The 15,766-nt window shown below is 53.3% G+C and overlaps 1 protein-coding gene across 1 annotated transcript in view; it reads left to right on the forward strand.

Annotated features, from left to right (window-relative positions):
• Positions 1-13,459, forward strand: part of LOC139251257 (microfibrillar-associated protein 2-like) — a 54,501-nt gene extending 41,042 nt beyond the window's left edge. The window contains exon 8 of the mRNA XM_070873228.1: positions 13,342-13,459. Within this exon, the coding sequence (XP_070729329.1) occupies positions 13,342-13,436 (95 nt within the window). The 3' untranslated portion in view covers positions 13,437-13,459. The remainder of the gene's footprint in view (positions 1-13,341) is intronic.
• The last annotated feature ends 2,307 nt before the right edge of the window (positions 13,460-15,766 follow it).

Below are 15,766 nucleotides of genomic sequence, written 5' to 3' on the forward strand. Positions count from 1 at the left end.
CCTGTACCTGCCCTGGGAATGTTTGATGGGACAGTGTAGAGGGAGCTTTACTCTGTATCTAACCCCATGCTGTACCTGCTCTGGGAGTGTTTGATGGGACAGTCTAGAGGGAGCTTTACTCTGTATCTAACCCCCTGTACCTGCCCTGGGAGTGTTCGATGGGACAGTGTAGAGGGAGCTTTACTCTGTATCTCACCCCCTGTACCTGCCCTGGGAGTGTTTGATGGGACAGTCTAGAGGGAGCTTTACTCTGTATCTAACCCCCTGTGCCTGCCCTGGGAGTGTTTAATGGGACAGTGTAGAGGGAGCTTTACTCTGTATCTAACCCCGTGCTGTATCTGCCCTGGGAGTGTTCGATGGGACAGTGCAGAGGGAGCTTTACTCCGTATCTAACCCCCTGTACCTGCCCTGGGAGTGTTTGATGGGACAGTGTAGAGAGAGCTTTACTCTGTATCTAACCCCCTGTGCCTGCCCTGGGAGTGTTTGATGGGACAGTGTAGAGGGAGCTTTACTCTGTATCTAACCCCCTGTACCTGCCCTGGGAATGTTTGATGGGACAGTGTTGAGGGAGCTTTACTCTGTATCTAACCCCATGCTGTACCTGCTCTGGGAGTGTTTAATGGGACAGTGTAGAGGGAGCTTTACTCTGTATCTAACCCCCTGTACCTGCCCTGGGAGTGTTCGATGGGACAGTGTAGAGGGAGCTTTACTCTGTATCTCACCCCCTGTACCTGCCCTGGGAGTGTTTGATGGGACAGTCTAGAGTGAGCTTTACTCTGTATCTAACCCCCTGTGCCTGCCCTGGGAGTGTTTCATGGGACAGTGTAGAGGGAGCTTTACTCTGTTTCTCACCCTCTGTACCTGCCCTGGGAGTCTTTGATGAGACAGTGTAGAGTGAGCTTTACTCTGTATCTAACCCCCTGTGCCTGCCCTGGGAGTGTTTAATGGGACAGTGTAGAGGGAGCTTTACTCTGTATCTAACCCATGCTGTACCTGCCCTGGGAGTGTTTGATGGGCCAGTGTAGAGGGAGCTTTACTCTGTATCTAACCCCGTGCTGTATCTGCCCTGGGAGTGTTTGATGGGACAGTGCAGAGGGAGCTTTACTCTGTATCTAACCCCCTGTACCTGCCCTGGGAGTGTTTGATGGGACAGTGTAGAGGGAGCTTTACTCTGTATCTAACCCCGTGCTGTATCTGCCCTGGGAGTGTTTGATGGGACAGTGTAGAGAGAGCTTTACTCCGTATCTAACCCCCTGTACCTGCCCTGGGAGTGTTTGATGGGACAGTGTAGAGGGAGCTTTACTCTGTATCTAACCCCCTATACCTGCCCTGGGAGTGTTTGATGGGACAGTGTAGAGGGAGCTTTACTCTGTATCTAACCCCTTGTACCTGCCCTGGGAATGTTTGATGGGACAGTGTAGAGGGAGCTTTACTCTGTATCTAACCCCATGCTGTACCTGCTCTGGGAGTGTTTGATGGGACAGTGTAGAGGGAGCTTTACTCTGTATCTAACCCCCTGTACCTGCCCTGGGAGTGTTTGATGGGACAGTCTAGAGGGAGCTTTACTCTGTATCTAACCCCCTGTGCCTGCCCTGGGAGTGTTTCATGGGACAGTGTAGAGGGAGCTTTACTCTGTATCTCACCCCCTGTACCTGCCCTGGGAGTGTTTGATGGGACAGTGTAGAGAGAGCTTTACTCTGTATCTAACCCCCTGTGCCTGCCCTGGGAGTGTTTGATGGGACAGTGTAGAGGGAGCTTTACTCTGTATCTAACCCCCTGTACCTGCCCTGGGAATGTTTGATGGGACAGTGTAGAGGGAGCTTTACTCTGTATCTAACCCCATGCTGTACCTGCTCTGGGAGTGTTTAATGGGACAGTGTAGAGGGAGCTTTACTCTGTATCTAACCCCGTGCTGTATCTGCCCTGGGAGTGTTTGATGGGACAGTGCAGAGGGAGCTTTACTCTGTATCTAACCCCCTGTACCTGCCCTGGGAGTGTTTGATGGGACAGTGTAGAGGGAGCTTTACTCTGTATCTAACCCCGTGCTGTATCTGCCCTGGGAGTGTTTGATGGGACAGTGTAGAGGGAGCTTTACTCTGTATCTAACCCGTGATGTACCTGCCCTGGGAGTGTTTGATGGGACAGTGTAGAGAGAGCTTTACTCTGTATCTAACCCCCTGTACCTGCCCTGGGAGTGTTTGATGGGACAGTGTAGAGAGAGCTTTACTCCGTATCTAACCCCCTGTACCTGCCCTGGGAGTGTTTGATGGGACAGTGTAGAGGGAGCTTTACTCTGTATCTAACCCCCTGTACCTGCCCTGGGAGTGTTTGATGGGACAGTGTAGAGGGAGCTTTACTCTGTACCTAACCCCGTGCTGTACCTGCCCTGGGAGTGTTTGATGGGACAGTGTAGAGGGCGCTTTACTCTGTATCTTACCCCCTGTACCTGCCCTGGGAGTGTTCGACGGGACAGTGCAGAGGGAGCTTTACTCCGTATTTAACCCCCTGTACCTGCCCTGGGAGTGTTTGATGGGACAGTGTAGAGGGAGCTTTACTCTGTATCTAACCCCCTGTACCTGCCCTGGGAGTGTTTGATGGGACAGTGTAGAGGGCGCTTTACTCTGTATCTTACCCCCTGTACCTGCCCTGGGAGTGTTTGATGGGACAGTGTAGAGGGAGCTTTACTCTGTATCGAACCCCGTGCTGTACCTGCCCTGGGAGTGTTCGATGGGACAGTGCAGAGGGAGCTTTACTCTGTATCTAACGCTTTGTACCTGCCCTGGGAGTGTTTGATGAGACAGTGTAGAGGGAGCTTTACTCTGTATCTAACCCCCTGTACCTGCCCTGGGAGTGTTTGATCGGAAGTGTGGAGGGAGCTTTACTCTGTATCTAACCCCGTGCTGTACCTGCCCTGGGAGTGTTTGATGGGACAGTGTAGAGGGAGCTTTACTCTGTATCTAACCCCGTGCTGTACCTGCCCTGGGAGTGTTTGATGGGACAGTGTAGAGGGAGCTTTACTCTGTATCTAACCCCCTGTACCTGCCCTGGGAGTGTTTGATGAGACAGTGTAGAGGGAGCTTTACTCTGTATCTAACCCCGTGCTGTACCTGCCCTGGGAGTGTTTGATGGGACAGTGTAGAGGGAGCTTTACTCTGTATCTAACCCCCTGTACCTGCCCTGGGAGTGTTTGATGGGATAGTGTAGAGGGAGCTTTACTCTGTATCTAACCCATGCTGTGCCTGCCCTGGGAGTGTTTGACGGGACAGTGTAGAGGGAGCTTTACTCTGTATCTAACCCCTTGCTGTACCTGCCCTGGGAGTGTTTGACGGGACAGTGTAGAGGGAGCTTTACTCTGTATCTAACCCCCTGTACCTGCCCTGGGAGTGTTTGACGGGACAGTGTAGAGGGAGCTTTACTCTGTATCTAACCCCGTGCTGTACCTGCCCTGGGAGTGTTTGATGGGACAGTGTAGAGGGAGCTTTACTCTGTATCTAACCCCCTGTACCTGCCCTGGGAGTGTTTGATGGGACAGTGTAGAGGGAGCTTTACTCTGTATCTAACCCGTGATGTACCTGCCCTGGGAGTGTTTGATGGGAGAGTGTAGAGGGAGCTTTACTCTGTATCGAACCCCCTGTACCTGCCCTGGGAGTGTTTGATGGGACAGTGTAGAGGGAGCTTTACTCTGTATCTAACCCCGTGCTGTACCTGCCCTGGGAGTGTTCGATGGGACAGTGCAGAGGGAGCTTTACTCCGTATCTAACCCCCTGTACCTGCCCTGGGAGTGTTTGATGAGACAGTGTAGAGGGAGCTTGACTCTGTATCTAACCCCGTGCTGTACCTGCCCTGGGAGTGTTTGATGGGACAGTGTGGAGGGAGCTTTGCTCTGTATCTAACCCCCTGTACCTGCCCTGGGAGTGTTTGATGGGACAGTGTAGAGGGAGCTTTACTCTGTATCTAACCCCCTGTACCTGCCCTGGGAGTGTTTGATGGGACAGTGTAGAGGGAGCTTTACTCTGTATCTAACCCCCTGTGCCTGCCCTGGGAGTGTTTGATGGGACAGTGTAGAGGGAGCTTTACTCTGTATCTGACCCCCTGTACCTGCCCTGGGAGTGTTTGATGGGACAGTGTAGAGGGAGCTTTACTCTGTATCTAACCCCCTGTACCTGCCCTGGGAGTGTTTGATGGGACAGTCTAGAGGGAGCTTTACTCTGTATCTAACCCCCTGTGCCTGCCCTGGGAGTGTTTGATGGGACAGTGTAGAGGGAGCTTTACTCTGTTTCTAACCCCCTGTACCTGCCCTGGGAGTGTTTGATGGGACAGTGTAGAGGGAGCTTTACTATGTATCTAACCCCCTGTACCTGCCCTGGGAGTGTTTGATGGGACAGTGTAGAGGAAGCTTTACTCTGTCTCTAACCCCCTGTACCTGCCCTGGGAGTGTTTGATGGGACAGTGTAGAGTTAGCTTTACTCTGTATCTAACCCCCTGTACCTGCCCTGGGAGTGTTTGATGGGACAGTGTAGAGGGAGCTTTACTCTGTATCTAACCTCCTGTACCTGCCCTGGGAGTGTTTGATGGGACAGTGTAGAGGGAGCTTTACTCTGTATCTAACCCCCTGTACCTGCCCTGGGAGTGTTTGATGGGACAGTGTAGAGTGAGCTTTACTCTGTATCTAACCCCCTGTACCTGCCCTGGGAGTGTTTGATGGGACAGTGTAGAGGGAGCTTTACTCTGTATCTAACCCCCTGTACCTGCCCTGGGAGTGTTTGATGAGACAGTGTAGAGGGAGCTTGACTCTGTATCTAACCCCGTGCTGTACCTGCCCTGGGAGTGTTTGATGGGACAGTGTGGAGGGAGCTTTGCTCTGTATCTAACACCCTGTACCTGCCCTGGGAGTGTTTGATGGGACAGTGTGGAGGGAGCTTTGCTCTGTAACTAACACCCTGTACCTGCCCTGGGAGTGTTTGATGGGACAGTGTAGAGGGAGCTTTACTCTGTATCTAACCCCCTGTACCTGCCCTGGGAGTGTTTGATGGGACAGTGTAGAGGGAGCTTTACTCTGTATCTAACCCCCTGTGCCTGCCCTGGGAGTGTTTGATGGGACAGTGTAGAGGGAGCTTTACTCTGTATCTGACCCCCTGTACCTGCCCTGGGAGTGTTTGATGGGACAGTGTAGAGGGAGCTTTACTCTGTATCTAACCCCCTGTACCTGCCCTGGGAGTGTTTGATGGGACAGTCTAGAGGGAGCTTTACTCTGTATCTAACCCCCTGTGCCTGCCCTGGGAGTGTTTGATGGGACAGTGTAGAGGGAGCTTTACTCTGTATCTAACCCCCTGTACCTGCCCTGGGAGTGTTTGATGGGACAGTGTAGAGGGAGCTTTACTCTGTATCTAACCCCCTGTACCTGCCCTGGGAGTGTTTGATGGGACAGTGTGGAGGAAGCTTTACTCCGTATCTAACCCCCTGTACCTGCCCTGGGAGTATTTGATGGGACAGTGTAGAGGGAGCTTTACTCTGTATCTAACACCCTGTACCTGCCCTGGGAGTGTTTGATGGGACAGTGTAGAGGGAGCTTTACTCTGTATCTAACCCCCTGTACCTGCCCTGGGAGTGTTTGATGGGACAGTGTAGAGGGAGCTTTACTCTGTCTCTAACCCCCTGTACCTGCCCTGGGAGTGTTTGATGGGACAGTGTAGAGTTAGCTTTACTCTGTATCTAACCCCCTGTACCTGCCCTGGGAGTGTTTGATGGGACAGTGTAGAGGGAGCTTTACTCTGTATCTAACCTCCTGTACCTGCCCTGGGAGTGTTTGATGGGACAGTGTAGAGGGAGCTTTACTCTGTATCTAACCCCCTGTACCTGCCCTGGGAGTGTTTGATGGGACAGTGTAGAGGGAGCTTTACTCTGTATCTAACCCCCTGTACCTGCCCTGGGAGTGTTTGATGGGACAGTGTAGAGTGAGCTTTACTCTGTATCTAACCCCCTGTACCTGCCCTGGGAGTGTTTGATGGGACAGTGTAGAGGGAGCTTTACTCTGTATCTAACCCCCTGTACCTGCCCTGGGAGTGTTTGATGAGACAGTGTAGAGGGAGCTTGACTCTGTATCTAACCCCGTGCTGTACCTGCCCTGGGAGTGTTTGATGGGACAGTGTGGAGGGAGCTTTGCTCTGTATCTAACACCCTGTACCTGCCCTGGGAGTGTTTGATGGGACAGTGTAGAGGGAGCTTTACTCTGTATCTAACCCCCTGTACCTGCCCTGGGAGTGTTTGATGGGACAGTGTAGAGGGAGCTTTACTCTGTATCTAACCCCCTGTGCCTGCCCTGGGAGTGTTTGATGGGACAGTGTAGAGGGAGCTTTACTCTGTATCTGACCCCCTGTACCTGCCCTGGGAGTGTTTGATGGGACAGTGTAGAGGGAGCTTTACTCTGTATCTAACCCCCTGTACCTGCCCTGGGAGTGTTTGATGGGACAGTCTAGAGGGAGCTTTACTCTGTATCTAACCCCCTGTGCCTGCCCTGGGAGTGTTTGATGGGACAGTGTAGAGGGAGCTTTACTCTGTATCTAACCCCCTGTACCTGCCCTGGGAGTGTTTAATGGGACAGTGTAGAGGGAGCTTTACTCTGTATCTAACCGCCTGTACCTGCCCTGGGAGTGTTTGATGGGACAGTGTGGAGGAAGCTTTACTCCGTATCTAACCCCCTGTACCTGCCCTGGGAGTGTTTGATGGGATAGTGTAGAGGGAGCTTTACTCTGTATCTAACCCCCTGTACCTGCCCTGGGAGTGTTTGATGGGACAGTGTAGAGGGAGCTTTACTCTGTATCTAACCCCCTGTACCTGCCCTGGGAGTGTTTGATGGGACAGTGTAGAGTGAGCTTTACTCTGTATCTAACCCCCTGTACCTGCCCTGGGAGTGTTTGATGGGACAGTGTAGAGGGAGCTTTACTCTGTATCTAACCCCCTGTACCTGCCCTGGGAGTGTTTGATGGGACAGTGTAGAGGAAGCTTTACTCTGTCTCTAACCCGCTGCAGCTGCCCTGGGAGTGTTTGATGGGACAGTGTAGAGGGAGCTTTACTCTGTATCTAACCCCCTGTACCTGCCCTGGGAGTGTTTGATGGGACAGTGTAGAGGGAGCTTTACTCTGTATCTAACCTCCTGTACCTGCCCTGGGAGTGTTTGATGGGACAGTGTAGAGGGAGCTTTACTCTGTATCTAACCCCCTGTACCTGCCCTGAGAGTGTTTGATGGGACAGTGTAGAGGGAGCTTTACTCTGTATCTAACCCCCTGTACCTGCCCTGGGAGTGTTTGATGGGACAGTGTAGAGGGAGCTTTACTCTGTATCTAACCCCGTGCTGTACCTGCCCTGGGAGTGTTTGATGGGACAGTGTAGAGGGAGCTTTACTCTGTATCTAACCCCCTGTACCTGCCCTGGGGGTGTTTGATGGGACAGTGTAGAGGGAGCTTTACTCTGTATCTAACCCCGTGCTGTACCTGCCCTGGGAGTGTTTGATGGGACAGTGTAGAGGGAGCTTTACTATGTATCTAACCCCCTGTACCTGCCCTGGGAGTGTTTGATGGGACAGTGTAGAGGGAGCTTTACTCTGTATCTAACCCCCTGTACCTGCCCTGGGAGTGTTTGATGGGACAGTGTAGAGTGAGCTTTACTCTGTATCTAACCCCCTGTACCTGCCCTGGGAGTGTTTGATAGGAAGTGTGGAGGGAGCTTTACTCTGTATCTAACCCCGTGCTGTACCTGCCCTGGGAGTGTTTGATGGGACAGTGTAGAGGGAGCTTTACTCTGTATCTAACCCCGTGCTGTACCTGCCCTGGGAGTGTTTGATGGGACAGTGTAGAGGGAGCTTTACTCTGTATCTAACCCCCTGTACCTGCCCTGGGAGTGTTTGATGAGACAGTGTAGAGGGAGCTTTACTCTGTATCTAACCCCGTGCTGTACCTGCCCTGGGAGTGTTTGATGGGACCGTGTAGAGGGAGCTTTACTCTGTATCTAACCCCCTGTACCTGCCCTGGGAGTGTTTGATGGGATAGTGTAGAGGGAGCTTTACTCTGTATCTAACCCATGCTGTGCCTGCCCTGGGAGTGTTTGACGGGACAGTGTAGAGGGAGCTTTACTCTGTATCTAACCCCGTGCTGTACCTGCCCTGGGAGTGTTTGACGGGACAGTGTAGAGGGAGCTTTACTCTGTATCTAACCCCCTGTACCTGCCCTGGGAGTGTTTGACGGGACAGTGTAGAGGGAGCTTTACTCTGTATCTAACCCCGTGCTGTACCTGCCCTGGGAGTGTTTGATGGGACAGTGTAGAGGGAGCTTTACTCTGTATCTAACCCCCTGTACCTGCCCTGGGAGTGTTTGATGGGACAGTGTAGAGGGAGCTTTACTCTGTATCTAACCCGTGATGTACCTGCCCTGGGAGTGTTTGATGGGAGAGTGTAGAGGGAGCTTTACTCTGTATCGAACCCCCTGTACCTGCCCTGGGAGTGTTTGATGGGACAGTGTAGAGGGAGCTTTACTCTGTATCTAACCCCGTGCTGTACCTGCCCTGGGAGTGTTCGATGGGACAGTGCAGAGGGAGCTTTACTCCGTATCTAACCCCCTGTACCTGTCCTGGGAGTGTTTGATGAGACAGTGTAGAGGGAGCTTGACTCTGTATCTAACCCCGTGCTGTACCTGCCCTGGGAGTGTTTGATGGGACAGTGTGGAGGGAGCTTTGCTCTGTATCTAACACCCTGTACCTGCCCTGGGAGTGTTTGATGGGACAGTGTAGAGGGAGCTTTACTCTGTCTCTAACCCCCTGTACCTGCCCTGGGAGTGTTTGATGGGACAGTGTAGAGGGAGCTTTACTCTGTATCTAACCCCCTGTGCCTGCCCTGGGAATGTTTGATGGGACAGTGTAGAGGGAGCTTTACTCTGTATCTGACCCCCTGTACCTGCCCTGGGAGTGTTTGATGGGACAGTGTAGAGGGAGCTTTACTCTGTATCTAACCCCCTGTACCTGCCCTGGGAGTGTTTGATGGGACAGTCTAGAGGGAGCTTTACTCTGTATCTAACCCCCTGTACCTGCCCTGGGAGTGTTTGATGGGACAGTGTAGAGGGAGCTTTACTCTGTATCTAACCCCCTGTACCTGCCCTGGGAGTGTTTGATGGGACAGTCTAGAGGGAGCTTTACTCTGTATCTAACCCCCTGTGCCTGCCCTGGGAGTGTTTGATGGGACAGTGTAGAGGGAGCTTTACTCTGTATCTAACCCCCTGTACCTGCCCTGGGAGTGTTTGATGGGACAGTGTAGAGGGAGCTTTACTCTGTATCTAACCCCCTGTACCTGCCCTGGGAGTGTTTGATGGGACAGTGTGGAGGAAGCTTTACTCCGTATCTAACCCCCTGTACCTGCCCTGGGAGTATTTGATGGGACAGTGTAGAGGGAGCTTTACTCTGTATCTAACCCCCTGTACCTGCCCTGGGAGTGTTTGATGGGACAGTGTAGAGGGAGCTTTACTCTGTATCTAACCCCCTGTACCTGCCCTGGGAGTGTTTGATGGGACAGTGTAGAGGAAGCTTTACTCTGTCTCTAACCCCCTGTACCTGCCCTGGGAGTGTTTGATGGGACAGTGTAGAGTTAGCTTTACTCTGTATCTAACCCCCTGTACCTGCCCTGGGAGTGTTTGATGGGACAGTGTAGAGGGAGCTTTACTCTGTATCTAACCCCCTGTACCTGCCCTGGGAGTGTTTGATGAGACAGTGTAGAGGGAGCTTGACTCTGTATCTAACCCCGTGCTGTACCTGCCCTGGGAGTGTTTGATGGGACAGTGTGGAGGGAGCTTTACTCTGTATCTAACCCCCTGTACCTGCCCTGGGAGTGTTTGATGGGACAGTGTGGAGGAAGCTTTACTCCGTATCTAACCCCCTGTACCTGCCCTGGGAGTATTTGATGGGACAGTGTAGAGGGAGCTTTACTCTGTATCTAACCCCCTGTACCTGCCCTGGGAGTGTTTGATGGGACAGTGTAGAGGGAGCTTTACTCTGTATCTAACCCCCTGTACCTGCCCTGGGAGTGTTTGATGGGACAGTGTAGAGTGAGCTTTACTCTGTCTCTAACCCCCTGTACCTGCCCTGGGAGTGTTTGATGGGACAGTGTAGAGTTAGCTTTACTCTGTATCTAACCCCGTGCTGTACCTGCCCTGGGAGTGTTTGATGGGACAGTGTAGAGGGAGCTTTACTCTGTATCTAACCTCCTGTACCTGCCCTGGGAGTGTTTGATGGGACAGTGTAGAGGGAGCTTTACTCTGTATCTAACCCCCTGTACCTGCCCTGGGAGTGTTTGATGGGACAGTGTAGAGGGAGCTTTACTCTGTATCTAACCCCCTGTACCTGCCCTGGGAGTGTTTGATGGGACAGTGTAGAGTGAGCTTTACTCTGTATCTAACCCCCTGTACCTGCCCTGGGAGTGTTTGATGGGACAGTGTAGAGGGAGCTTTACTCTGTATCTAACCCCCTGTACCTGCCCTGGGAGTGTTTGATGAGACAGTGTAGAGGGAGCTTGACTCTGTATCTAACCCCGTGCTGTACCTGACCTGGGAGTGTTTGATGGGACAGTGTGGAGGGAGCTTTGCTCTGTATCTAACACCCTGTACCTGCACTGGGAGTGTTTGATGGGACAGTGTAGAGGGAGCTTTACTCTGTATCTAACCCCCTTTACCTGCCCTGGGAGTGTTTGATGGGACAGTGTAGAGGGAGCTTTACTCTGTATCTAACCCCCTGTGCCTGCCCTGGGAGTGTTTGATGGGACAGTGTAGAGGGAGCTTTACTCTGTATCTGACCCCCTGTACCTGCCCTGGGAGTGTTTGATGGGACAGTGTAGAGGGAGCTTTACTCTGTATCTAACCCCCTGTACCTGCCCTGGGAGTGTTTGATGGGACAGTCTAGAGGGAGCTTTACTCTGTATCTAACCCCCTGTGCCTGCCCTGGGAGTGTTTGATGGGACAGTGTAGAGGGAGCTTTACTCTGTATCTAACCCCCTGTACCTGCCCTGGGAGTGTTTGATGGGACAGTGTAGAGGGAGCTTTACTCTGTATCTAACCCCCTGTACCTGCCCTGGGAGTGTTTGATGGGACAGTGTGGAGGAAGCTTTACTCCGTATCTAACCCGTGATGTACCTGCCCTGGGAGTGTTTGATGGGAGAGTGTAGAGGGAGCTTTACTCTGTATCGAACCCCCTGTACCTGCCCTGGGAGTGTTTGATGGGACAGTGTAGAGGGAGCTTTACTCTGTATCTAACCCCGTGCTGTACCTGCCCTGGGAGTGTTCGATGGGACAGTGCAGAGGGAGCTTTACTCCGTATCTAACCCCCTGTACCTGTCCTGGGAGTGTTTGATGAGACAGTGTAGAGGGAGCTTGACTCTGTATCTAACCCCGTGCTGTACCTGCCCTGGGAGTGTTTGATGGGACAGTGTGGAGGGAGCTTTGCTCTGTATCTAACACCCTGTACCTGCCCTGGGAGTGTTTGATGGGACAGTGTAGAGGGAGCTTTACTCTGTCTCTAACCCCCTGTACCTGCCCTGGGAGTGTTTGATGGGACAGTGTAGAGGGAGCTTTACTCTGTATCTAACCCCCTGTGCCTGCCCTGGGAATGTTTGATGGGACAGTGTAGAGGGAGCTTTACTCTGTATCTGACCCCCTGTACCTGCCCTGGGAGTGTTTGATGGGACAGTGTAGAGGGAGCTTTACTCTGTATCTAACCCCCTGTACCTGCCCTGGGAGTGTTTGATGGGACAGTCTAGAGGGAGCTTTACTCTGTATCTAACCCCCTGTACCTGCCCTGGGAGTGTTTGATGGGACAGTGTAGAGGGAGCTTTACTCTGTATCTAACCCCCTGTACCTGCCCTGGGAGTGTTTGATGGGACAGTCTAGAGGGAGCTTTACTCTGTATCTAACCCCCTGTGCCTGCCCTGGGAGTGTTTGATGGGACAGTGTAGAGGGAGCTTTACTCTGTATCTAACCCCCTGTACCTGCCCTGGGAGTGTTTGATGGGACAGTGTAGAGGGAGCTTTACTCTGTATCTAACCCCCTGTACCTGCCCTGGGAGTGTTTGATGGGACAGTGTGGAGGAAGCTTTACTCCGTATCTAACCCCCTGTACCTGCCCTGGGAGTATTTGATGGGACAGTGTAGAGGGAGCTTTACTCTGTATCTAACCCCCTGTACCTGCCCTGGGAGTGTTTGATGGGACAGTGTAGAGGGAGCTTTACTCTGTATCTAACCCCCTGTACCTGCCCTGGGAGTGTTTGATGGGACAGTGTAGAGGAAGCTTTACTCTGTCTCTAACCCCCTGTACCTGCCCTGGGAGTGTTTGATGGGACAGTGTAGAGTTAGCTTTACTCTGTATCTAACCCCCTGTACCTGCCCTGGGAGTGTTTGATGGGACAGTGTAGAGGGAGCTTTACTCTGTATCTAACCTCCTGTACCTGCCCTGGGAGTGTTTGATGGGACAGTGTAGAGGGAGCTTTACTCTGTATCTAACCCCCTGTACCTGCCCTGGGAGTGTTTGATGGGACAGTGTAGAGGGAGCTTTACTCTGTATCTAACCCCCTGTACCTGCCCTGGGAGTGTTTGATGGGACAGTGTAGAGTGAGCTTTACTCTGTATCTAACCCCCTGTACCTGCCCTGGGAGTGTTTGATGGGACAGTGTAGAGGGAGCTTTACTCTGTATCTAACCCCCTGTACCTGCCCTGGGAGTGTTTGATGAGACAGTGTAGAGGGAGCTTGACTCTGTATCTAACCCCGTGCTGTACCTGCCCTGGGAGTGTTTGATGGGACAGTGTGGAGGGAGCTTTACTCTGTATCTAACCCCCTGTACCTGCCCTGGGAGTGTTTGATGGGACAGTGTGGAGGAAGCTTTACTCCGTATCTAACCCCCTGTACCTGCCCTGGGAGTATTTGATGGGACAGTGTAGAGGGAGCTTTACTCTGTATCTAACCCCCTGTACCTGCCCTGGGAGTGTTTGATGGGACAGTGTAGAGGGAGCTTTACTCTGTATCTAACCCCCTGTACCTGCCCTGGGAGTGTTTGATGGGACAGTGTAGAGGGAGCTTTACTCTGTATCTAACCCCCTGTACCTGCCCTGGGAGTGTTTGATGGGACAGTGTAGAGGGAGCTTTACTCTGTATCTAACCCCGTGCTGTACCTGCCCTGGGAGTGTTTGATGGGACAGTGTGGAGGGAGCTTTACTCCGTATCTAACCCCGTGCTGTACTTGCCCTGGGAGTGTTTGATGGGACAGTGTAGAGGGAGCTTTACTCCGTATCTAACCCCGATCCTACCTCTCTCTCCTCAGAGGATCTGTGTCGGGCCCAACAGGGATGGCCTCATCGTTTCCGTCGGAACAACAGGCGTCGAAATCGTGTCTACTGCAACGATGTCCTGCCCTGAGGATCGACGGGGGAAGGGGCGCTGTGGGGGAGGGAGCTCCGAGCGGGAATGGGAGGCGAGGGGGTGTCGGGGGGGAGGGAACGTGTGGAGAACCACTCTTCTCTCACCCCCCTCCTCACCCTCGGCCCATCCATCCGCCCCTCCCCCTCGGGGGATAAACAGCCCCCAGCAATACTTTTCGTCTCATCGCTTTTACTCTCCGTAAACCAAGATGTGTTCCACGGGCCTGGGGGCGCGGGAAAGGTGGAGCGGACACACCATTGTAGGCTTGGGGTCCTTTTCGGTCCCGGGTGGTTAGGGGCTGGGGTCGGGGGGCTGAGATGCTTTGCGCCCATTGGTTTACCGTTCGCCCCCCTTTCGCCCCCATCTTTCCCCCCCCACCACACACAGGGTGCACCGCATTGGCCAAGTTTGGCTTCCCTCCTGGCGTAGGCCTCAACGACGGCCGTCCACCTCTCTGCCTGTAGAGTTAAGGGCCGGATATCGGGCCCTCCATGTCCCTGCCTGTAATGTTAAGGGCCGTTATCGGGCCCTCCATGTCTCTGCCTGTAGAGTTAAGGGCCGGATATCGGGCTGTCCGTGTCTCTGCCTGTAGAGTTAAGGGCCGTTATCGGGCCCTCCATGTCTCTGCCTGTAGAGTTAAGGGCCGGATATCGGGCTGTCCGTCTCTCTGCCTGTCGAGTTAAGGGCCGGATATCGGGCTCTCCGTGTCTCTGCCTGTCGAGTTAAGGGCCAGATATCGGGCTGTCCGTGTCTCTGCCTGTAGAGTTAAGGGCCGTTACCGGGCCCTCCATCTCTCTGCCTGTTGAGTTAAGGCACTCGTTGCGGAGGGAGGGGGTGTGGGCAGGTCGGAAGGCCTCCTCGTGGGCCTGGCCAAGCGGCCTGGCCAAGGGGACCTTCAGCCGGTCCAGGCAGCGGGCGGTCGAGGGAGTCGTTCAGCCCGACTGCCTGCCTCACTTCCGCGGTTACATCCGGTCCAGGGTGTCCCAGGAGATGGAGCACGCGGTGTTCACCGGTACGCTCGCGGCCTTCCGCGAGAGGTGGGCGCCGGAAGGACTGGAGTGTATCATCACCCCCGGCAACCAAATTTTAATTTGCTTTAAGTTTACAGTCAAAAGTTTAATTTGTTTAATGTGTGTCGGTTTTATGGCCCCCCCTTTAATCAGGGGCCAATTCATTATTGTTCTCCCAAAAATAGTTGTAAAGTTAAGGGCCGGAAATTTGGCCGTCCAACTCTCTGCCTGTAGGTTTGAGGGCCTGAATTGTGGGTGTCCAACTTGCTGCCTGTCGAACAATTGGCGCGCCATCGATGGGATTGAACGGTGGTTACTCAGCCCCAGGGATCCCACAGCCGGCGACCAGGAGCCGGGAGCAAGTCTGCACCGGGAGAAATTCCGACGGCTGAGCTGGGCCGATAGAGCAGGAAGAAGGCCCAACGCGGACAGGCAAAACCTTCGGGGTCCTCACAGCAGCAGAGCCGTCAGATTGCCCTGGGTGATGCAGGGAGAGCGGGTCAGGGAAGGTGTGACAGGAAGTGGGGGTGACAGGAAGTGAGTGTGACAGGAAGTGGGGGTGACAGGAAGTGGGGGGTGACAGGAAGTGAGCGTGACAGGAAGTGGGGGGTGACAGGAAGTGAGTGTGACAGGAAGTGAGTGTGACAGGAAGTGGGGGTAACAGGAAGTCGGTATGACAGGACGTAAGTGTGACAGGAAATGGGTGTGACAGGACGTAAGTGTGACAGGAAGTGGATGTGACAGGACGTAAGTGTGACAGGAAATGGGTGTGACAGGACGTAAGTGTGACAGGAAGTCGGTATGACAGGAAATGGGTGTGACAGGACGTAAGTGTGACAGGACGTGGGTGTTACAGGACATAGGTATGACAGGATGCGGGTGTGACAGGATACGAGTGTGACAGGATGTGAGTGTGACAGGAAATAATTGTGACAGGAAGCAGGTGTGACAGGAAGTTGGTGTGACAGGAAGTTGTTGTGACACTTACAGAAAATGGCCTTAATATATTACAGTGAGATAGCTTTGCAGCTGGTTATGAATTGATCAAATGGAGATTAAAGGGATGGGTAGAGTCCGTGATCAGGGAGAGTGTCCATGGGCTGTGGGAGGGGATTGAACGTGTGACTCGAGACCTATATAGGGGGGAGTGTACCAGGGACGCTCGGCCCCATTGACCACAGGCCTAAGCGGGGGCCTAGCTAGGAGTAATCCCAGCGCCACCCCCCCCCCCATACCCCTCCCCCCACCCCCCACACTCCCTGTGACAGATCTCCCCCACTCCCAGAACCCTCCCCCACACAACAGACCAGACGGGAA

This window comes from Pristiophorus japonicus, unplaced genomic scaffold, assembly GCF_044704955.1.
Source record: "Pristiophorus japonicus isolate sPriJap1 unplaced genomic scaffold, sPriJap1.hap1 HAP1_SCAFFOLD_427, whole genome shotgun sequence".
Taxonomy (NCBI): Eukaryota; Metazoa; Chordata; class Chondrichthyes; family Pristiophoridae; genus Pristiophorus; species Pristiophorus japonicus.